The following is a 24,259-nucleotide window of genomic DNA, read 5'->3' as shown; positions in this document are numbered from 1 at the left end:
TCATTGTCATGCTGGAAGACCCAGCCACGTTCCATCTTCAATGCTCTCACTGATGGAAAGAGGTTTTGGCTTAAAATCTCACGATACATGGCCCCGTTCATTCTTCCCTTTACACGGATCAGTCGTCCTGTCCCCTTTGCAGAAAAACAGCCCCAAAGCATGATGTTTCCACCCTCATGCTTCACAGTAGGTATGGTGTGTAACTCAGCATTCTTCTTCCTACAAACACGACGAGTTGAGTTTTTACCAAAAAGTTCCATTTTGGTTTCATCTGACCACATGATATTCTCCCAATCCTCTTCTGGATCATCCATATGCTCTCTGGCAAACTTCAGACGGGCCTGAACATGTACTGGCTTAAGCAGGGGGACACGCCTGGCACTGCAGGATTTGAGTCCCTCTCGGCGTAGTGTGTTACTGATGGTAGCCTTTGTTACTTTGGTCCCAGCTCTCTGCAGGTCATTCATCAGGTCCCTCCGTGTAGTTCTGGGATTTTTGCTCACCGTTCTCATGATCATTTTGACGCCACAGGATGAGATCTTGCGTGGGGCCCCAGATCGAGGGAGATTATCAATGGTCTTGTATGTCTTCCATTTTCTTACAATTGCTCCCACAGTTGATTTATTCACACCAAACTGCCTGCCTATTGTAGAGTCACTCTTCCCAGCCTGGTGCAGGTCTACAATTTTCTTCCTGGTGTCCTTCGACAGCTCTTTGGTCTTGGCCATGGTTGAGTTTGGAGTCTGACTGTTTGAGGCTGTGGACAGGTGTCTTTTATACAGATAACGAGGTCAAACAGGTGCCATTAATACAGGTAACGAGTGGAGGACAGAAGAGCTTCTTAAAGAAGAAGTTACAGGTCTGTGAGAGCCAGAAATCTTGCTTGTTTGTGGGTGACCAAATACTTATTTTCCACCATAATTTACAAATAAATTCTTTAAAAATCCTACAATGTGATTTCCTGGATTATTTTTTCTCATTTTGTCTCTCATAGTTGAAGTGTACCTATGATGAAAATTACAGACCTCTCTCAAGTAGGAGAACTTGCACAATCAGTGGCTGACTAAATACTTTCTGGCCCCACTGCACCTCACACCTCAGTAGCAAGGCACGTCCAGCCCTGTTACAGTTTATATAATAGAACACAGCACCTTATATACATGTACGGTACGGTGAAATTATTTTCTGTGTATTCCAGCTTGTTTGGAGGCTGGGGTCAGAGCACAGGGTCAGTCATTGTATGGCACCCCTGGAGCAGAGAGGGTTAAGGGCCTTGCTCAAAGAACTGACAGTGGCTGCATAGCAAAGCCTGGTTTTGAACCGACAATCCTCTGATTGGTAGTCCAAAGCTCTACACCTTAGGCTAACATCATAAAAGGGCTGCGAACTGAGTATGTCATTGTCGGCAGGATTCTAACCTACATAGGGAGACCCCAATGGATTTCTAGTTCATCGCCTTAATCACTCGGCCACAACAACACTTAATAGGTTGTGTATGTACATTTATAAACTAAAAAAACTGTTGAATTCATGTGCAACAAAAGGGTTTCTAATCTAAAATCTAACTGAGCTGAAAGTCTTAATGTTTCTCAGTCTTACAGAATGATCAATTATTAAAGATGATCATACATGATTCATCCTGATAACGGCACTTTTCATTAATTTTCCGAGTGCTAGGATGTTAATGAAGGTCAAGAGAGCTCATCATTGGGGGGAACGTGATATATGTATCTCCAACTGGAAATAATGAGCCAACGTGCTGGCTTAATCTAAAACATTTCCAGGCAATTATTTATGTATTTAAAACTTTAGCTCTCAGTATAGGACTAGAGGTTCTGACTGTAACTGACTCGGGATGGAGCTCACAGATTCAGTCAGTCACAGGACAGTGATAGCCACATGACATGGTTGAGCACCCTGACACGCTCGGAGCACAATGATAAAAGTCTTGCGCTGCTACATAGTGAATAAGCAAGCCCGGAACTGGCAGAATGAGTAATGAGAACTTGCTGTCTGCCGTTAAAAATAAGGATGATAGTGAGATAGTGAGTAGAGCTGGCACACAGTCAAAAGTTCTGCTGGCAAGAGAATGAAAAAATGGGGCTTTTTTAGGCATCATAACTTTTTGGGTAAACCATGCTATTCCTTTTTGCTTTTATAAGACACTTTCAAATATGCTTAGACTGCTAAACTATTGTTTTACAGCCATATGGGTCCTGGGGTGGGAATGCTCAGTTTGATATAACAGTTGGACTCAATCTGTACAATACAGCACATACCAGTCATTAGGTATTAACTGTACAGTGTAGAAACAGTGGTATATTAGGGGGTAGAGGTTTGGACTGTTGAGTGGAAGGTTTAGGGTTCAAATCCCAGCTCTGCTATGCAGCCACTGTTGGGCTCTTGAGCAAGGCCCTTAACACTCTTGGCTCCAGGTGCACGGTACAATGTCTCCTCTTTTACTGTATACATGTATATTTATATATAACAAATGAAAGCCTTCCATCTATTCTACATTTAAATTTTAATTTACATTTTCAGCATTTTACAGACACTTTTTTATCCAAAGCGACTTACAGTACTGTGACAGTATACTGTCTCAGCAATTGAGGCAGTGACAACCTGGCAGAGGTGAGGCTTGAACCAGCAACCTTTCAAATAGCCCAATACCTTAATCGCTAGGCTACAACTGCCCTATATAAATAAAATAACATTATATAAATAATATGCAATATGCTCAGTAGTTACAGGTAAGAAGACAAAATAATTTTTAACACCATATCATTGACTTTACCTCTAGCCTTTGTCTGTCAACAGTCTGGCATGTTCTGTCCATGTCTCTTTTCACCTAATAATAAAAAAAGATGTGTGTGGATGGGTTCTTTGAGTAATTGTTCAATGTACAGAATAGATAGATATATAGATGAATGGATGGATGGATGGATGGAAGGATAGATAGGTAGACAGATGGATATATGGACAGATGGATAGACAGATTGATATATGGACAGATGGATAGACAGATTGATATCTGGATGGATGGATAAACAGATGGATATATGGATAGATGGATATACAGATGGATATATGGATAGATGGATATACAGATGGATATATGGATAGATGGATAAACAGATGGATATATGGATAGATGGATATACAGATGGATATATGGATAAACAACAGATGGATATATGGATAGACAGATGGATATATGGATAGATGGATAGACATGAATATATGAATAGATAAATAGATTGATGGATGGATGGATGGATGGATAGGTAGGTGGGTAGGTAGGTAGGTAGGTAGGTAGGTAGGTAGGTAGGTAGGTAGGTAGATAGAAGAGAGGTAGATGGATAGATAGATAAAAGATAGATAGACAGACGGACGGACGGACAGATAGATAGATAGATAGATAGATAGATAGATAGATAGATAGATAGATAGATAGATAGATAGATAGATAGATCAAGAAATCAAGAGAACAATATATAAGATAGATGGATGGACGGACATATGGACAGAGGGACAGACAGACAGATAAATAGATCAAGAGATTAATAGATATGATGGATGGATAGATGGAAGGACAGACAGACAGACAGACAGACAGACAGACAGACAGACAGACAGACAGATAGATAGATAGATAGATAGATAGATACTAGGGAAAATATTGGCCCCCAGTAATTGAACAAGCAAAAGAAGAAGAACTGATACAAATACAAATAAAGTAGAGTGTAGTGAATTCACAACATCCGTATATACAATATACAATAAGTGGTATGGATAAAAGTATGTGCAAATTGTGCCTCTGGCATAATATTTATAGGAGCAGTAGTGCATCTATCCTTATACACAATATATACAGATATATAAGTTTAAATATAGAAATAAAGATAATGATATCGTCATAAATTTTTTACAAGTGTAATAATGTGTAAAAATGTTTGGAATGGCTAAACCATGAAGCCTTGTAGACTTTACCAGGTTTTTGCTCAGATATGATTTTTGTGTACTGCTGGAGTAGAGTAAACCACTATAGGTATTCATTCAACCCTTGGGATGCTTCTGGCTACCAGACAATTTACTCCTGCATTGGTGTGAATGTTGCTTCTTAAATGGAATCTAAATTTGTCGGCCACATATTTCCTCAAGGCTTTCAAGTCCACCTGGATGCTTAGTCACCTGACCCCAGCCGCAATTCCTGCTCTGACCCTAAACCACTCTCGTCTCCTTTTCCACTTCCCTCAAAATAATAACCACAGCCTGCCCTACCCACCGTAGCACTTAGCTGCTCATCTGCAAGCTCTGGTTTATTTTGCATGGCACAGAGCCAAGTTATTGGCGGCCTTTCCACCCACCAGCGCAGTCCATGATTGCGCCTAGTGCGGTGGCAACAATGATAAGTGCATGACTAACATTTCCATTTGCAATTTGTATAAAAGCAGGAGGGCAGCGGTGGCCCACGTGTGCGTTCACGCTCGCCCTTCCAGCCAGATGCTCTATCCCAGCGTCGCCACCTGAATTTCTCATGCCGCCCCCTGAGAGGCACACTGATGGATTGAATGATTGGAAACAGATCAGGCGTTTAGGCTTGACGATTGTCGCTGTATCGTTCCGCGACACAACAGCTTGGCCCACAAGCTAATTAGTGTTATCGATTGAGCCATCTATCAGTCGAGGAAGGGTGCTAGCATAACGCAGGTTTGGGTTAGAGAGTAAACCTGAGAGCTTGTTATCATTATGAAGTTGTATTGAAGAAGAGCCAAATCAAATCCCATCTGCTCGGCTGTTAGGCTCTCCAGTCCCGGCAGCCTGTGGCTGTAAACAGAAATTCACATTTAATCCCCGCGCATTTTAGCAGCACTACACTGTACACGTACAGAATCTGCCTCGTTACTGCGAAGAGATCATGAGCGTCCTGGACGGGCACTGAGCAGAGCTCATGCTTTAGAGGATAGAATTGGGGCTTAGTTTATGCTTCAGTACTTCTGTGAAAAATGGCATTATTTTCCCCTCATAATTTTCTCTCAGTGATGTGCTAAATTGAAAATCTGCTTTAGATTTCCACCACGTTAATGCTATTGCTGCTGTCAGTTTTATTAATCTGATTCTCTCTCACTCTCTCCCTCTCTCTTTCTCTCTCTCTTTTTCTCTCTATCTCACTTTTAGGCTTTAGCCATGGGGATGATGACGGAGTATTATCACTACATTTTTACCACACTGGTATGTAACAATCATTTTACTCAGCTTGTTATATATTTAACTCTAAACTAAGACTTATTTTATTTATTACACTTTGGTTACATTCATGACAGAACAGGTAGTTACTGGTTACACAAGATTCATCAGTTCAAGTTTTAATATTAAACACAGTCATGGACAATTTTGTATCTCCAATTCACCTCACTTGTTTTTGTACTGTGGGAGGAAACCGGAGCTCCCGGAAACCCACACAGACACGGGGAGAACATGCAAACTCCACACAGAAATGACCCAGACAGCTACACCTGGGAATCAAACCCAGGAACTTCTTGCTGTGGGGTGACAGTGCTACCCACTGGGCCACCCCACTAAAATGAGACTAAAATTAGCTAACCAATATAAACGTACTAGTATTGGAAGCTAGTAAATGAATCTAAAGTATTGGGACACACTTTTTTATTTTTTAAACTCATGTGTTTCAGACACAACAATTGCTACTAGATCACAATAAATCAATTATATAAGGATATTATAGCCAGTGGGCACAATGCAGTAACACACCCCGGACAAGACACCAATCTATTGCAGGTCCTAAGCCATCGTCCTTCTTAGACATAGTCAATCATGTCTGGATCCCAGCAGTAGTGTACTAGTACAATTTACCCTTGCACCACAGGATTCTAGTCACACTGTGCAAGTCGCCGACAGGTGTCACACACTAAGGGTCAATAGTTTGACCTATTTGGGGTCTGGCAAAATCCTGCATGATGAACTGAAGATTTAGATTCAGATTAATTGATCTATAAGACCTTCCTAGTGCACTGGTGATGCTGTTTTACTATATATATATACTGATCAGTCATAACATTAAAACCACCTCCTTGTTTCTACACTCACTGTCCATTTTATCATCTCCACTTACCATATAGAAGCACTTTGTAGTTCTACAATTACTGATTGTAGTCCATCTGTTTCTCTACATACTTTTTTAGCCTGCGTTCACCCTGCTCTTCAATGGTCAGGACCCCCACAGGACCACCACAGAGCAGGTATTATTTAGGTGGTAGATCAATCTCAGCACTGCAGTGACACTGACATGGTGGTGGTGTGTTAGTGTGTGTTGTGCTGGTATGAGTGGATCAGACACAGCAGCGCTGATGGAGTTTTTAAATCCCGTGTCCACTCACTGTCCACTCTATTAGACACTCCTACCTAGTTGGTCCACCTTGTGGATGAAAAGTCAGAGACGATCGCTCATCTATTGCTGCTGTTTGAGTTGGTCATCTTCTAGACCTTCATCAGTGGTCACAGGACGCTCCCCACGGGCTGCTGTTGGCTGGATATATTTTTGGTTGGTGGACTGTTCTCAGTCCAGCAGTGACAGTGAGGTGTTTAAAAACTTCATCAGCGCTGCTGTGTCTTATCCACTCAATATACCAGCACAACACACACTAACACACCACCACCATGTCAGTGTCACTGCAGTGCTGAGAATGACCCACCACCCAAATAATACCTGCTCTGTGGTGGTCCTGTGGGGGTCCTGACCATTAAAGAACAGGGTGAAAAGGGGTGGCATGTAGAGAAACAGATGGACTACATTCCGTAATTGTAGAACTACAAAGTTCTTCTATATGGTAAGTGGAGGTGGTTTTAATGTTATGGCTGATAAGTGTATATAGCATTAGTAAAACATTACAATAGATTAATCAGCATATTATCCACCAATAACAAAATGAAGTGAACCTCATATTTTTAATTCAATCAGCCAAACAGTATTTTATTTTTTACTGACATTTTTATTTAATTCGTGTAAATGTATGTGTTTTGTTTGTGTCTCTTTTAATGTCAGTTAACATTCACAATAATATCTTAAAAAATGGCCCTACAAAATGTTATGTTGTTTATCAGAATAACTTTTGATTCATTTAATGTAAAAATGTTTCTGTCAAAATTAATTTCTTATGATCTTCCCTCTCCTAAAAACCAATAGAGAGAGAGAGAGAGAGATTAGAGAGAGTGGTACTGCCACTCAGTGCTCATATAACTGGCATTGGTTTTGGCCTTCAGAGGTCTTCTCCCTTACAGAGAAACTGAAAAGTGCTCTCCTGCTTCCTAACGCTACCCTCATTCTCCTCTGCCCTATTATCATGACTTAGAAATGATTAAAATTACGTTTTTATTGAGGCTATATTTCACATACATCAGTGAGTAGCCTTCACTTCCCTCAGATATGCACTTCCAGATATTCGGGTAAACTGAAAACCTCAGAGTCCTCTGTGTTACACAGATTATAAACGTTATACTCAGGAAAAATTACAATATTTACCTGATAAAACAGCAGCAAATTTTATTTAATTTTATCTGCAATGTGGACAAAATTAAATACTTTATTTTAGAAATACTTGAGCAGACATAAGAAGCAGATATAAGAAGAAAAAAAAGCCTGATGATTGAACATGTCTGTCATTTCAGTAATTAGTTTTGCCAATAGAGAGCTTGGCAGATCTAAAAATTCAGAGCTGTGAGCTTAATTCACCCAACAGAGTGAACAGCCATGCTACAGAGAGGCTACATATGGCATTCATTTTCTGCCAGATTTCCTCTCCCTAACTGCACTGGTGTGAGTAAAAAGCAGAAAGAGAGAGAGAGAGAGAATTAGGCACAAAGAAAGAACACTGTCATATCAATGTAAGTTATTCATTTTTGCTTTATCCTGGTCAGGGTTGTGGTGGGTATAGCACCACCCAGAAATACAAAACAAAGACAGGATGCAATCCATGGTGGGGCAACATTTAACTACACAGTCTCTCATTCTAGTTTCTATAGACTTACATTTACTTTGTGGTTTAAGTCTGACTGTAAATAATAATTAAAGGTATAATAATAATAATGATAATAATAATAATAATAATAATAACAACAACAATAATAATAATAATAATGATAATAATAATAATAATAATAATAATAATAATAACAGCAATAATGCCTCTTCTTCTTATTATTATTTTATATATTTTACTATTATTATATATTATTCATAATTATATTATTATATATTATTTATAATTGTATTTAGTTATTATTAGATTAGATTTTTTGTCTGTCCTTGGAACCACTTTGTAATTTATTATTATATTTTTTGTTTTTCCTTAGGATCTCTTTGCACTGGACGTAGAGCCGTATCGCTACAGCGGTGTTAACATGTCTGGCTTCCGCATTTTAAACACTGAGAACAGCCAAGTGGCCTCCATCATTGAAAAATGGTCCATGGAGCGACTCCAAGCACCTCCCAAACCGGACTCTGGCTTATTAGACGGGTTCATGACGGTAAGGCTGTGCTTGTCTTTTTCTCTCACAGTTCTGCTGTTTCCATCATTAATTTTACTTATCGTGATTGCTAGAGTTGCTTCTTAGGGGAAATCAATTGAGGAAATTGTATAATTGATGCTGATGTATCCGATGCAATAAGCGTTCTTCCTGTGAAGCGCGCACTTTCCCAGAGGACCTGAACGCACCACCTCCGGGGGCGTACCAAGTTCTGAACCTCGTGTGATAAGCAGGGCCTCCGCCTCCATGATCTAAACGCTGTCTGATAGCAGCACGCTGGCAGTAATGACTTCACAGCTCTCACTCAACACTGGCTCTCTGATCCGGGAACAGTGCCAAACTGTGGTCTTAGTAGAGACACAGAGGAAAAACACTGAGAAAATCTGCCAACACCACAGTTAGAGGTTATAAAACACTGACAGCTCCTTGGATTATACAGGGGACATTTTAGTTTGGAGTGCAGTTCTTCACCTGTCCCTCTTTCTAAATGGCAAACAACAAAGTAATGAATCACTGTGACTAGCTTATGTACATACAGTACATACTGTACATACATACACACATACACACACACACACACACACACACATATATAGATATATAGATAGAGAGATAGAGAGATAGATACATAGACAGAGAGACGACAGACAGACAGACAGACAGACAGACGGACGGATGGATGGATGGATGGATGGACGGACAGACAGACAGATAGATAAATAGACCGATATATAGACAGACAGACAGACAAAGATGGATGGACGGACGGACAGACAGAAAGGTAGATAGATAGACAGACATATATATAGATAGATAGATAGATAGATAGATAGATAGATAGATAGATAGATAGATAGATAGACAGACAAATAGATAGAAAGATGGATGGACGGACAGACAGATAGACAGACAGATAGACAGGTAGATAGATAGACAGACAGATAGATAGATAGATAGATAGATAGATAGATAGATAGATAGATAGATAGATAGATAGATAGACAGACAGACAAATAAATAAATAGACCAAATTCACAATTTCGGTTTTTATCAATGTGTACACTGACCAACTTCATTACATTTTACTAATGGTATTAACACATTTTGAATTGAACCCTGCAAGACACTCAGAAAAGTTTGGACAGGGGTTTGTTTACCTCTGTGTTACATCACTTTCTGATTATTTACACTTTGTGTTGGTTTGGGAACTGCTGCCGCTAATTGTTGCAGTTTTACCAGTGGAAGTTTGTACATTTCTGCTGTATATGAGATTTCAGCTGCTCACCAGTCCGTGGTCTCAGTTGTCTGATTCTTTTCGTCATGATGCGCCATATGGGAAAAGACTTTGCTCTGATTGCTGCGTATGTCTCTGTGTCTCTCTAAAATCTCATCATACACCTCTGCATGAATGATACCTTCACACATGTGAATACTGTCATACTGTTGGCACTGATGCATCTCATACCAGTAGGGATGTTGGCTGTTGCTGCTTTTGTAGATTAATTTTTAATTAGTTTTTTTAATTCAAAACAAGCAGAAATGTGGACTCATATGACCACAGCTTACATTTATTTGGTCCATCTTAAATTAATTCAGGCCCAGAGAACGTTTTCATATTATTAAAAACCAAAGCACGATTATTAAAAAATCCTGCTGGATTTTCAAGATAATGAAAATGAGAAACGGTGTAGTTTGTTTTATTTCATAACACTAATGGATTAGTGGTTGAGGATGTGAGAGATCTCCAAGCTGGGACAAGATAGGTTCTTTATCTCAGGTGAGCAATTTATTATTTATAAAGCAATTTATGAAGCGGTTTTAATTGTGTTTACACAGTGTTTTTAGATGTGGCAGTAGTAGATGATTTTTTAAAATGCTAAAAGTTTAAGTAGATCAGTGTGTTTTCATTTCTGAATGACTGTTGCGGATGAGTTGTAGATCAGTGGCACATCATCAAGCGTGAGTGGCAATAAACGGCGGTCTGTTGGAACGTATCTTCACGTATCTTCGTTATTTACTTTACACACGAACAATGGCCTTATTTACATTAAGTGTTATTTACATTAAGTGTTATTTACATTGAGCAACAGTATCGGATCGGATTACATGTTTTTTTTTCTCCTTCCGATATCCAATCCAGTGATTTGGGCCAATATCGGACCGATACCGAAGTATTGGATCAGTGCCAGCCCTAGTTGTAGAATATGGCTATCATTATTATAATTTGCTTACTCTGTATGGATGTAACCGGTTTTGGCATTTTAGCGCTAAACAATGGGTGTGTTCGAAAACCTAGTGAGCTGCCTTGCTGTCTTACTGCCTACATAGGCAGCTGCCTAAGTAGAGAGGATTCTAATAAGTCATCGACTTACAAGGCAGGTTATTCGAACGCACTACTTAGACAGCGATTCCATCAGTTTTCGCTAACTAAGCTAACACAGTTAGCCTCTTGCCTTTGAAACCAGTGGGATGGGGTGGCACAACGCTCTAGCATGTCAACTAACATCTCCCCTCGTGTACCGAAAACAGTAAAATTCCCTGACAAGCCAGAACTTGCAAATGAAAACACTTGTGCAAGTTTATACAAATAAAAAATCAATAACAATTTATTTGCGTTTCTCCGCACTGTCCGCCATAAATGCTGGGATTGCCTTCACCGCTAAGGCAGCATCGGATGCTCACTCATTCTTGAGTCAAAATAGCATTGAAATTTTAAGATACCTTACTAGTAAGCATATTAAGGCATCTAGGATTTCAAACAGCCTCCTTCTCGGGAGCGGATGTAGAATGACGTAAAATGCTGTCTATGTAGAGAGCTCACTAGGTTTTCGAACACACCCCATATTAGTTGCTTCATTATATTAAGCTGCTGTAATGTATAGTAACCATAGAAACATGGGGGTATACCATCCAGCTGACTGTCTATGGATTGGGAAACTCAGTCCGCATTTCACACATACACACAGATTGAGCAACTGTTCAACTTTAATTGAGTAATTCGTCAGTACTTGTCTGTAAGATGAAGAATAAAACCACTTATGATTATCTCCAATCTGTTAATCAGTGTAGTTTTTTAATCACACTATATCAGAATTTCTTTTCAGCAAAATTGAAGTAGATTTTCTTCTCTGGACTTTGCGTGACATCTTGTAAATAATGGTATGTGTGTTTAAAGGTGAGGATTGATTCATTAGACAAATAGCAATCAGTCAGAGGCTAATGCATATTGACGTGGTGAAAGGTTCTGTAAACATTAGATTAACAGCTTCATTTGTTGGTCGTATTTATAGTCCTGTAAGCTTAAGTACTGGCCTGCCACAGTGTAACTTATGGACCAAAGATCATGACAAACGACTCGTGGAGCAAAACAAAGAGTCAGGGATTTCAGGATGGATTCATTCTCTTTAGAGGAAAAGGCCGAGACCTGTGGTTAAAAAGCCTTTGAGCAGAAAATGTAGATGAAGAAGAATTCTTTTTTTTCTTTTTTTTCTGTATGGAATTTTACACAGACTTTGAAGGTCAATCAAACCTATCAAAACCTAATCAAACCCCGCTCTGTGCCACGCAACCTCCGAGCCACTGCTCTCGCTTGACTTGATCCTCCACCCAGGACTCGAGGAAGACGAGCATCAAGGCTCTTCTCTGTACTAACACCCAAGTGGTGGAACGAACTTCCTCTGTCTGTCCGAACATCTGAGTCTCTTGCTGTCTTTAAAAAACGTTTTCTTTAAAAAAAACAAAAAAACAACAACTTTGGTTCTAACAGGGTTTTAGCAGATTTGTGTTCTTGGACTATTGTTTACTTAAGCTAGAGTAATGAAATGTTTACTATGGAACCTCTTCTGTAAGTCGCTCTGGATAAGAGCGTCTGCTTAATGCCGAAAATGTAAATGTAAACATGTTTTTAATTTTTTTTTCTAAATGCTTAGACAGCTAGCATCCTGCGGTCTGTTCAATTTTGTGTTTAACATCCAGGGACTTTAACATTTAATCTCGCAATCTTTGTTCGTTGATGAGACCGCTATCAGTCGCAGTTTGTTTCGCCGGCTTATGAAATCTAACTCTTCACTTTCTCTCTTTGTACAATAATTAACCTTCTTTTTGGAGAAACGCTGCCCCAGGTTGAGGCTTAACATGCATAATGAAAATGACCTAACAAAATCCTGAGGCTCATTAGCATAATTTTATCCTCGCTAATTGCTTTACCTTCTGCTTGATTCGCTTTGAGAGAGTTAATCTTTAGCGGAATCAGAGAACACTCAGTCGGTGATGGATTCCCCAGTCTTATTTTGGAAAGGAGGGGACCAAGGCATGTGAAACCTCCCACTGAATGGTTGTATAAACACATATTGCAGCTCAAGATTGAGATTAAAGTCCATAAACACTAAGTCCTTAAAGGCCAAACATCTGATATTTACATTTTTATAGAGGTACAGCAGTGCAGAGGCCTGTTACGCTAGTTCACCACCTTAGAGATTTGAACTATTAGCCGACTGGGTGTCTACACAGACATAGTTGTCTTTGACTAAGGGGGGCTGGCCAAAGCTCTGCCTTAGATTGGCTTCTACTCAGAGTATTTCTGCTTTGAACCCAATGTTGATACTGAACCCGCTGCAATCCTGACCAAGATACATCAGCTGATAGAAATGAAATATAGAGAATAAAGAATGATTGGCACACACACACACACACACAAATAGAAAACATAGGACTGAAAAAATATACATAAAAATAATTGCAGTATATACACAGTTAGTCAAAAGTGACCCAGTTTTTGCATTTACAATTAAATTTGCAATAAAATGATTATTATGTTGCCCACCACACCTTAAGCGCATAGCTGCAATATGTTGTGAAATGACAATTTGTACAAACAATAATATTTTCATATTAAAAATTAATTATTTAATTGAAGTGTTCATAAAGTGGAAATTTAATTCAACATTGTTTATTTGTCTTGCAATTCATTCATCTGTTGTCTGTTCTAACACCACTTTATCTAATTCAATGTTTCGGTGGGTACAACTCACCAGGCGAAAGGTAGAAAACCACACAGACAGGTTGCCAGTACATCACAGGATAAACTCACACAAACACTTAGGCCAATTTTAGTAGCTCCAATTCACCTCACTTAAACGTCTTTGTACCGTGGGAGGATACTGGAGCTCCAGGAGGAATCCCACACAGACATGGAGAGAACATGCAAACTCCACACAGAAAGAACCCAGACCACTACACCTGGGAATCAAACCCAGGACCTTCTTACTGTGAGACAACAGCTCTACCCTCTGTTCACGTGAGAGAATTTTGAAAATTGATCAACATTTGCTGTATTTTTGGGCAAAGGTTTTCGAACAGAGGTTCTTTTTTTGACTTACTGTGTAGAAGCATATAAACTTCTATTTAAGTTAAATCATGTACTGTTGTGTGTGCGTGTGTGTGTTTTTCTAATAATTTGTAGTAGTGATGCATGCATTTGTGGTATTATTGATATTCATGATGTAACAAAAACTTATAAAAGATTAAAAAAGAAGGGTTTTTTTTAGATATTTACACCTACACAGTATTGTCTTTTGTTATGTAGTTCATTCAATATGTTCAGTAAGATCTATTCAATTATACAATATTAAAATATTGTCGCGTTGGCGAGACGTAAGGAAACATTTCTGCTCTTGTAACTGTAGGAGCATAACTTATGTAAGTTCAGATAAAAAACAACATCAGATTAGCGACTGTATTTTGCCATTTTACTTAGTGCCTTTACTTTCCTAGGTACCAGTTAAAAGCTTCAACTGATGTCTTGTTTTCATTGAAAATCACCTCACAGCGGCCAAAATCCCAAACACATCCAATACAATACAAATCCATAACACTGCTTACCTTAGCGTATGTTGTTCCAGATGCTATTAAATTTATAACCGTGTGTCCCATTAGGAATATAATCCGTTATTTTGTAAATGTGCTTATAATTAAAAACCTCCAAACTTTTCCCGGTTGTGAAGTAAAACACGAACTCCTTAGAAAGTCAATCAAGCATTTCATTTCATTCATCTGTGTGATGCTGCAAATAAAATACATGCAAATAACAACATTTCTTACTAAAAATTAAAACCAGAAGGTCTGATTGGTTCAGAAAGCGGTTCTTACAATCATTAGCGCCAATTCTGTAGGAGTTCCATTCACATTATCTGTTACTGTGAAGTTCACTACATAGGGTATTCCACCATTTTAAGTAGGGAGCGACGCTTCATCACTACGCTGGAAACTGGCTGGAACATTTACCCATCATTGTGTGCGTTGCGGTTTAAAGCGGCTGGAGCGTTATTAGAGAGCAGAAAATGACACGATCAGAATGATGTTGGATAATATATATATATATATATATATATATATATATATATATATATATATATATATATTTATATAATTGTCACATGTAACTAAAGTTTCTGACTTTTGTTGTCCACAAGTCATTTTATGCGAGTCACGAGTCGAGTCAGAGTCGAGTCTGAAGTCGCTGTGTGTGCGACTTACGTGCTGCGACTCGAGTCCCCATCTCTGCTTCCCTCCCACAGTCCAAAGACGTGCAAGTGAGGTGAATTGGAGATACAAAATTGTCCATGACTGTGTTTGACATTAAAAACTTGAACTGATGAATTTTGTGTAACCGGTAACTACCTGTTATGTCATGAATGTAACCAAAGTATAAAACATGATGTCCTAATAAATAAATAACTCTTACCATTATACCACATACCATATTAAAATAACCTTACCTTAAAATGATTTATTTATTAACTGATTTTCTGCCTGATGAATTTATAATATGCTAAACAAAGTGGGAAGAAAGTCTGTGATGTTTATACATTTTCAAGTTGTGCTGGTGGGAGGCTGGAAATGCTGCAAAGTGAAATTGTGAGAGGAAAAATGGAGAGAGAGAGAGAGAGAGAGAGAGAGAGAGAGAGTTAAAATTGCTGTGAGATTGAGAGACGGATATGGAAGCGCTCTCTGGTCTCTATAGTCCTCGGCTCAGCGCCTCGTGTTGATGGACCTGACTGTCACAGTGTCTCGCAGGAGATCTCTGTGAATGGCAGCTCATGGTGGGAAGCAGACAGCACGCTGCAGGGCAGGCAGTGACCCTCAGCACAACCGGCACAACTTCTCCTTCAAGCTCGCCCTAGCACCTGCTCCCCCTGAGCTCAGGCTTTCTAGATCTCTTTTTTTGGTATTAGATAAACTGTCAGGATGAAAACAGATGGCTATTTTAACAGCATCTTGTCATATTATCTTTGCTCATCCTAACACCTCCGCAGTGCTGTTGGACAGCTCTTATGTGTAATCACAGACTCTAGAAGAGCGCTTCCAAAAGTGGCTGCTGTAAAATATGCCGAGGATGTAAGTCATTTTCAAAAACGGATAAATCGTTCATTAATTAATTTATTGTCTGTTTTATAACTGCTTTATTCTAGTCAGGGTTATGGTGGGCCTGATTCATTGGGCAAAAGGTAATCCCAGAAAGATCACGCACACATTCATACACACTCGGCCCGACTGCATGTCTTTGGACTTGGGAGGAAACCGGGGGACCTGGAGGAAACCCACGTGGACACAGAAAGGACCCTGCCCGCTCACTTATATGGTTTTTATGGCCATTTAACCAAGGTTTGGCCCTGCTATGGATTGGCACCCTGTTAAGTGTATTCCCACCTTTTATCCAGTGTTTCCCAGTGGAACCGGACCCACTGCAATCCTAAACAGGTCAAAGCTGTTGGTAATGAGTTCTTTTCATTTTCATTATCATCATCATCATCATCATCACATTGGCACAGAAAGGAGTGTTGGTAAGGTGTTAGGTTCCCCATATTTACATATGGTGTTAGGTTTCCATAGGCACCCTCCTACCCTTTAAAAACATGCCATTAGGTGGATTGTTTACTTCAAATTACTTCTAGATGCGAGGGTGTAGTGCCCTGCAATGGTTTGCAGCCTGTCCAGTGTATTCCCAACTTGTATCCAGTGTTTCTCAGTGGAACCGGACCCACTGTGATCCTGAACAGGATAAAGCTGTTGGTAATGAGTTCCTTTCATTTTCATAATCATCATCATCATCATCACTCCAGCACAGCAAGGAGTGTTGCTATGGAGTTAGGTTCCCCACATTTACATGTGTTCTCATAGTCTGCCTCCTACCTTTTAATAAACATACCATTAGGTGGATTATTTACTTCAGATTGCCTCTAGGTGTGAGGGTGTAGTGCTTTGTTATGGCTTGCAGCCTGTCCTGGGTGTATTTTTAGCTTGTGCCCAGTGTTTTCAGGTAGGCTTCAGACCCGCAGCGCCTCCTTGACAAGGATCAATTGGTTGATGAAGATAGAATAGATGTAGGTATTGTCTGCAGAATCTGTGGCATCCTTGCTCAGTGTTGGACACCACAGATCTCGTGTGGGTGAGAGCAGCATGTGGCATCACATTCATTTAGCCGGGAGCCTTCTCTGCAAAATAATGAGCACAAATCAAAACCTTATCTTCTCCCAAATGGAGGGTAGGGACTAGTAATCAAAAAGTCGCTGGTTCAAGTCCCATCACTGCCAAATTTTCACTGTTGGACCCTCAAGCAAGGCCCTTAACCTGCAATTGCTCTCACATACTGTATACTCTCACAGTACTGTTAGTTGCTTTAGTAAAAAGCATTTGCTAAATGCTGAAAATGTAAATGAAGAAGTAGTGGACTAGTAATCAGAAAGTTGCCGGTTCAAGCCCCACCACTGCCAGGTTGCCACTGTTGGGTCCTTGAGCAAGGCCCTTAACACTCCGTTGCTTAGACAATATATTATAATAGCGTAACGATAAAAGCGTCTGCTAAATGCCAAAAACTTAAATGAAGAAGGCTCAGCTCTTGTTGTTGCCCTACATATAAAGCCTCTTTAAGCCATGTCCTGTTTGCCTGCCCCTTAATTTGGTGGTAGAAAGGATCCACTATGGAAAGTATTCAGGCATGCCTGTTACTAAATCATTACTCCTGCAGCTGTGTTGGCAGGAGCATAGCCTGGGGTGTGTGCTACAGCTCCTTCATTGGCCAGGCCAAAGCATTTTGCCATAGGGCTGACCCATGGCTAAAGCGCCCTAAGCTCTGGCCCTCAGCTCTAAAGGTCCACAGTGCGAACAGAACAAACATCGTGGCACTTTAAATTACAGAGAAAATAATGGCCGGGTGGTCCTGCCTTTAATGACCACGATTGATTACGCTGATCAATATGTGTGCCTTCCGTTAGCCCTGATTGCTTGTTAGGTCAGAGTGCAATTCAACATGTTGCTGTGTGTTTGGTGCCCTAAAGATTTTGAAAAGGGTCCATTTTTGTGATGCCAAATATGGCGCATAGACAAAATCGAACTGAGAGAATAATGGGTCTCAGCGTGGTCGTGCACAGCTGTAATTGTGTTGTTTTTTCTTCCTGATTACGGCATCGTGCCGCCAAAGAGCCGAGTGCTGTCACATGGCAAGTGAGCAGACACACGAGACGCGATTAATGACTCTTAGCCCTCCAGTCTAGCCCAAAGGTAGTTGGCAAGGCAGGTGTCCCAGGAGATGACTTAGTCTGCCGACAAAAGCCATCGTGTTGATTTTGGTTGCACAGCTAGCACCGTGCCACCCACCTCCTTCTTCACACTCTCAATTGTTCTTTTTTTCTTTTCATTTACACAATGGATTGTAGTTTCTTAGCTTGCTCCCCAGAGAGCCGTAGGTTTTTGTTGCACTTCTACAATCAGATCTACTCTCTGTGCTCTCTGTGGTGTGACTTCTATACAAACTTTGCTACAGAACCCAACAGCCTCTTTATTCTGGCTTTAAAACAGCCCGGCTTGGGTGATTCTTTATACATTTTAATTTATGACATCCTGTAGGTCTTATGGCCAATTCCTTTTTGTGGGTTTTTTATGTGTACACTCTTTAAAATAAAGGTCCTATATAAAAAGGGGCATCTGGGGAGGTGGTATAAAGGAAATATATGTAATTGGTATAGATTGGTATACACTTGATTTGCTTTTTAGTAGCGGAAAGGGGACAAAAAGTCAATGAAATGCAGCAATGCCATTTTCCATGTGGTGCCACGTCTTCCTAGACTATACCAGGGTGTTTTTTTGTTTACCTTTTTTTAAGCGACCCACATTTTGTCCATAATCTTTAACACAAACCAGGCAACACAAACAATGCATCTCTTTTATTTATGCATTTTCTCCCAATTTTGCATGGTCAATTTGTCTTCCGCTGCTGGGGGATCCCTGATTGCAGTCAAGGTGGGTATATTGCTGCTCAGCCCTTAGCAGAACCCTTATTCACCCATGCTTTCTGCACAGGCGCCTCTCTATCTGCTAATCAGGGTCCTTACACAGTGTTTGAAGACCGCACCCACATAGCCCGGTCATCCTGCCCTAGCAGAAACGTGTCTGCTGCAGGCAGTTGCCAGAGGAGTTTAGAATCTTGGCGCTGGTGTGCTAGTGGAATATCCCGCTGTGCCACCTAGGCGCATCAAAATGAAATATACTTAAATAATAAAAATGGTGGCAATCTGGTCCCACTGTGGTTTACAAGATGTAACATAAAGCCTCCACAAGGGGGCATTCATGTACAAATTTTTTTTTTGGTTCGCGACTCTTGGGTGGTTTGAAAAACCCTGGTCTAGACTACGCCAGTCTCAAATGCTAATACCCCTAGCAATAGCATGAACACCCTGCTAGTCCGTCCCTACTAGTTCCAACCCTAATTTACTGGAGATAACAATAATGAACAGCTGGGCATGGAGGACTAAACTATCTATACTTTGCTACACATCTGATATGAAGGACTTTATGAGCACAGATTGATATAAAAATGATGCATTAATGCAGGTGGAGAGTGAATTACATGAGTGAGTGCTGCACATATTAGAAGCTTCTGCAATTACTGCTAATAGGAGCTCAAGTGCTAAACATTTTAACAGGACTCTAAATACACAGATGCACACAGATGCTGCTCAGTGGATGTTGATGGCAGATACACACTTCTTACACACATCTTTGTCAGCATATTTAGTAGAACAATATTGCTTTTCCACCAGCTTTGATGGAAAATGGCAGAAGATGCAGCCATCTAGCACTAGCTTTTAACCCAAACACCATTTACACAAGACTAATCCCTTTTAGTTAAAGGACAACTAAACTGACTGAAATATAAATATGTTTCTTTAATGTATTAGTAAATTACCTGTAAAGAAAAGGGATGGCACTGGGACAGTGGTAGCCTAGTGGATACCTTTGGGCTATCAACTGAAAGGTTGAGTGTTCGAATCCCAGCTCTTCCCTTAACCCTCTCTGCTCCAGGGGCGCTGAACAATGGCTGACCCTGCGCTCCAACCCCAGCTTTCGCAGTCAGGTTAATTGGAGACACTGAATTGCCCTATAGGTGAATGAGTCTGTGTCTGAGTGTGTGTGTGTGTGTGTGTGTATCTGCCCTGCAATGGACTGGCGCCCCGTCCAGGGTGTTACTGTGTGCCTTGCGCCCATTGAATAGCTGGGATAGGCTCCAGCACCCCCACGACCCTGATTGGATAAGCGGTTAAGAAAGTGAGTGAATGTACACGTGTATATGTATATATGACAAGTAAAGGCTTTCTATCTTTCTATCTACAATGGCCCAGTGTCTGGTGCTGTCAGCTCACAGCAAGAAGGGCATGGGTTTGATTTTTGCCAGGCAGGAATTCTCTGGACAGGGCGGTGGGTCTGTAGCATTAATGAGAATTGAACCCGGATCTCAGCGGTGGTGGGATAGAATAATGGCTCGCTGTGTTACCTGAGCATTTAAGTAATATTATTGTATTTCAATCTAAAAGATATAGTCCTATAATAGTCTGGATATCCAACTGCTAAAGGTTCTAGGTAACTGCTGTGATCGAGACCAGTAAACTCAAGTCACTGAGTTTAGAACTGATTTTATTCATGTTTAAATTTAATGGATGACAAAAGTCATAAAAAGGACATATAGAAATAAATAGATATTTATTATCTATATACAGTGAACAGCCATAACATTAAAATCACCTTCTGGTTTCTACACACACTGTCTATTTTATCAGCTCCACTTCCCATATAGAAGCAGTTCTACAATTACTGACTGTAGTCCATCTATTTCACCCTGTTTTTCAATGGTCAGGACCACCACAGAGCAGGTATTATGTTGGTGGTGGATGATTCTCAGCACTGCAGTGACACTGACATGGTGGTGGTGTGTTAGTGTGTGTTCAGACACAGCAGCCCTGCTGGAGTTTTTAAATACTGTGTCCACTCACCGTCCATTCTATTAGACACTCCTATCTAGTTGGTTCACCTTGTAGATGTACAGTCAGAGATGATCGCTCATCTATTACTGCTGTTTGAGTTGGTCATCTTCTAGACCTTCATCAGTGGTCATAGGGCACTGCCCACAGGGCGCTGTTGGCTGGATACTTTTGGTTGGTGGACTATTCTCAGTCCAGCAGTGACAGTGAGGTCAACACACACTAACACACCACCACCATGTCAGTGTCACTGCAGTGCTGAGAATGACCCACCACCCAAATAATACCTACTCTGTAGTGGTCCTGACTATTGAAGAACAGGGTGAAAGCAGGCTTAAAAGGTATGTAGAGAAACAGATGAACTACAGTCAGTAATTGTAGCACTACAAAGTGCTTCTATATGGTAAGTGGAGCTAATAAAATCTGTAGAAACAAGGAGGTGGTTTTAATGTTATGGCTGATCAGTGTAAAAACCACATCAATGTTAAAAGTGAAAATGAAACTTTAATACTGAGGAAAGGTTCTGAATCCACATCCAATTTTGGCAGAAAGCAGCCCTCTAGAGAGTCATGACAGGACACGGTATCTATAACGAGCCTTTTTGAGCTCAGACATCATTAGATCCATTACTCCTCTGGATGACGGAGGGTCCTTCCAGCTCTGTCTCTGCACAGACACCCGTCTCTGGTCTGATACTTTCCAGCACGGGTCCTGCAGGCGGCTGACAGGCACACACCGGAGGAGAACGGGGTAGGTGGTTGGCGGAGGGGGACGATGCCATCAAGAGAACCGCCGTTCCATACCAGCGCACTATGAGATGAAGCGGTATTATTGCAGAGCATTTTTCCACTGGTATGACATTTGAAAAAGAAGAAAAGAAACAGTCAGAAGTCTGTCGGTGCATTTCAGGCCAGTGATGCGCTGTAGAAAAGTCCAGTGTGCACACAGTGTACATATTTATTTAATTACAACATTTTCAACGTTTTCTTCTTGGTGCTGTTTCGACTTTGTGTCATGAACATCACAGAGGTTCTCATTTTAAATCAACATGAGAGAAATTTGGCTGCATACTATGTGTTCTGTATTAAATAGCAATACAGTTTAATATACATTTATTATATATTTAATATACATACTAGCATGTTGTAAATGTGTAATGCTGTTTGATAACATGGGGCTTTTAGTCTGCTGGGTTAGTAAAGCTGAATGCTAGTGCTGTGCTGTCTGAAGTGGGATTGTACCAAACCTTGTTACACTGATTTATTCGATTTTGACATTTGTTTAATTTATGAGCATTTTGCCTTTATTTAAGTATATTTTACTGACAAAATATTAATAAATTAAGTTGTTTTAATATTAAACACAATCTAAATAGAAAATAACCTTAAAATTATTGTTTTTTTATTATTAAACAAAATATAAACAAAAAATAATCTTAAACTTATTGTTTTTTTTATTAAAAATATATAAACAAAAAATTAACCTTAAAATTGTTGTTTTTTTATTATTAAACAAAATCTAAACAAAAATAACCTTAAAATTTTCGTTTTTTAATATTAAACAAAATCTAAACAAAAAATAACCTTAAAATGATTGTTTTTTATTATTAAACAAAATCTAAACAAAAAATAACCATAAAATGATTGTTTTTTATTATTAAACTAAATCTAAACAAAAAATAACCTTAAAATGATTGTTTTTTATTATTAAACAAAATCTAAACAATAAATAACCTTAAAATGATTGTTTTTTTATTATTAAACAAAATCTAAACAGAAAATAACCTTAAACTTATTGTTTTTTTTTAATAAAAAATATATAAACAAAAAATAACCATAAAATGATTGTTTTTTTATTATTAAACAAAATCTAAACAAAAAATAACCTTAAAATTATCGTTTTTTAATATTAAACAAAATCTAAACAAAAAATAACCTTAAAATGATTGTTTTTTATTATTAAACAAAATCTAAACAAAAAATAACCTTAAAATGATTGTTTTTGATTATTAAACAAAATCTAAACAAAAAATAACATTAAAATTATTGTTTTTTTATTATTAAACAAAATCTAAACAAAAGTAACATTAAAATTGTTGTTTTGTTATATTATTAAACAAAATCTAAACAAAAATAACCTTACAAATAATGTTTGTTTTTTATTAAACAAAATCTAAAGAAAAATAACCTTAAAATTAGTTAAGTAAGACTTTTAGTCAGCTAATAATAAGTAATTTATTCATCTGGAATCCGTGTTTGAATTTCAGCAGTATTATCAGTCCACCAGGTATCCACACAGACATTATTGGCATTGTCTGGGAGTGGTGGACGAAGCCCTACAATGGATTGGCACCCTGTTCATGGTATTCTTGTCTTGTGTACAGTGTTTCATGATAGACTGGACCTGTCGCACACCTGAACTAAAGGGGTTAAATTAAACTGAAAAAATAAAAATTAATTAATTAATTAAAAAATAATGTGCAGTGGATTTTTATATAATATGCTATTAATCACCTTGTCATTTGACACTGCAAAATATTAATAAATATATAAATGAAATAAAGATAGAAAATCTTTTCATGTTCAGGTTGATCTATTATCTATTATAAATCTATTAAAAATAACAAGGCTATTATTACAGTATGTATTGGGGGGATTAAGATATGCTCAAAATCCCCCCCTCCAAACTAATGATGTCAAAATTATTAATAAACATTTTCCACTCACTTGATTTGTGTAATGTTAGGATCCATCAGTTCCCATCAGTTGGTAATATGGCAGGAATGTTTTAGAATGACAGAAAACCAGGAAGATTCCTGTTCAACCCCCTTTCCGGTAGATTTAGTCTCCAGTGTTTAATTTATGGGTACATCAAAAACCAATACAAATTTCAGATTAGTTTTTGGTACTTTATGTTTTGAAGGCACATTAGATTTTTTTGTTTCATGTATTTAACACAAAACCTATAACCAAAAATACGGCTGCCACAAAGCTGACCCTGAAGAAGCCAGTTTGAATGTTTCAGAATAGTGGTAGGAAGGTACCATATTGTATACATGTTCAGCAGTATATACTGTAATAATAGCCTTGTTATTTAATAGATTTTAAATAGATCAAACTAAACATTAGAAGATTTTGTTTATATATTTATAAATATTTTGTACAAATTTCGAACTATATTTATACAATGTACAATGTAGACAAAATGAGTGGTTGGTGCATCGTTGGGACCACAGTCTCATTGGCAGTTTTGTTGGTTGGGATCTTTGTTTTTAGAGATACATAACATCAGAAAAATAAAAATACTCACGACTGAATGCACCACAGCTAAACCGGTCTTTATTTCATTAAAGCTGTTTGAAATGCAGCTCATATTTTCCAATGTGCAGATTTCTCATTTTCTTC

At 38.9% G+C, this 24,259-nt stretch overlaps 1 protein-coding gene across 1 annotated transcript in view; it reads left to right on the top strand.

Moving 5' to 3' along the window:
* Positions 1–24,259, top strand: part of grik2 (glutamate receptor, ionotropic, kainate 2) — a 289,146-nt gene that overhangs the window by 122,310 nt on the left and 142,577 nt on the right. The window contains exons 5-6 of the mRNA XM_062991399.1: positions 5,179–5,232; positions 8,371–8,544. Of these exons, the coding sequence (XP_062847469.1) occupies positions 5,179–5,232; positions 8,371–8,544 (228 nt within the window). The remainder of the gene's footprint in view (positions 1–5,178; positions 5,233–8,370; positions 8,545–24,259) is intronic.

This window comes from Trichomycterus rosablanca, chromosome 3 (genome assembly GCF_030014385.1).
Source record: "Trichomycterus rosablanca isolate fTriRos1 chromosome 3, fTriRos1.hap1, whole genome shotgun sequence".
NCBI classification, from domain to species: Eukaryota; Metazoa; Chordata; class Actinopteri; order Siluriformes; family Trichomycteridae; genus Trichomycterus; species Trichomycterus rosablanca.
Note: the sequence above shows the minus strand (reverse complement) of the source record. Positions and strands in the feature narration are given on the sequence as shown.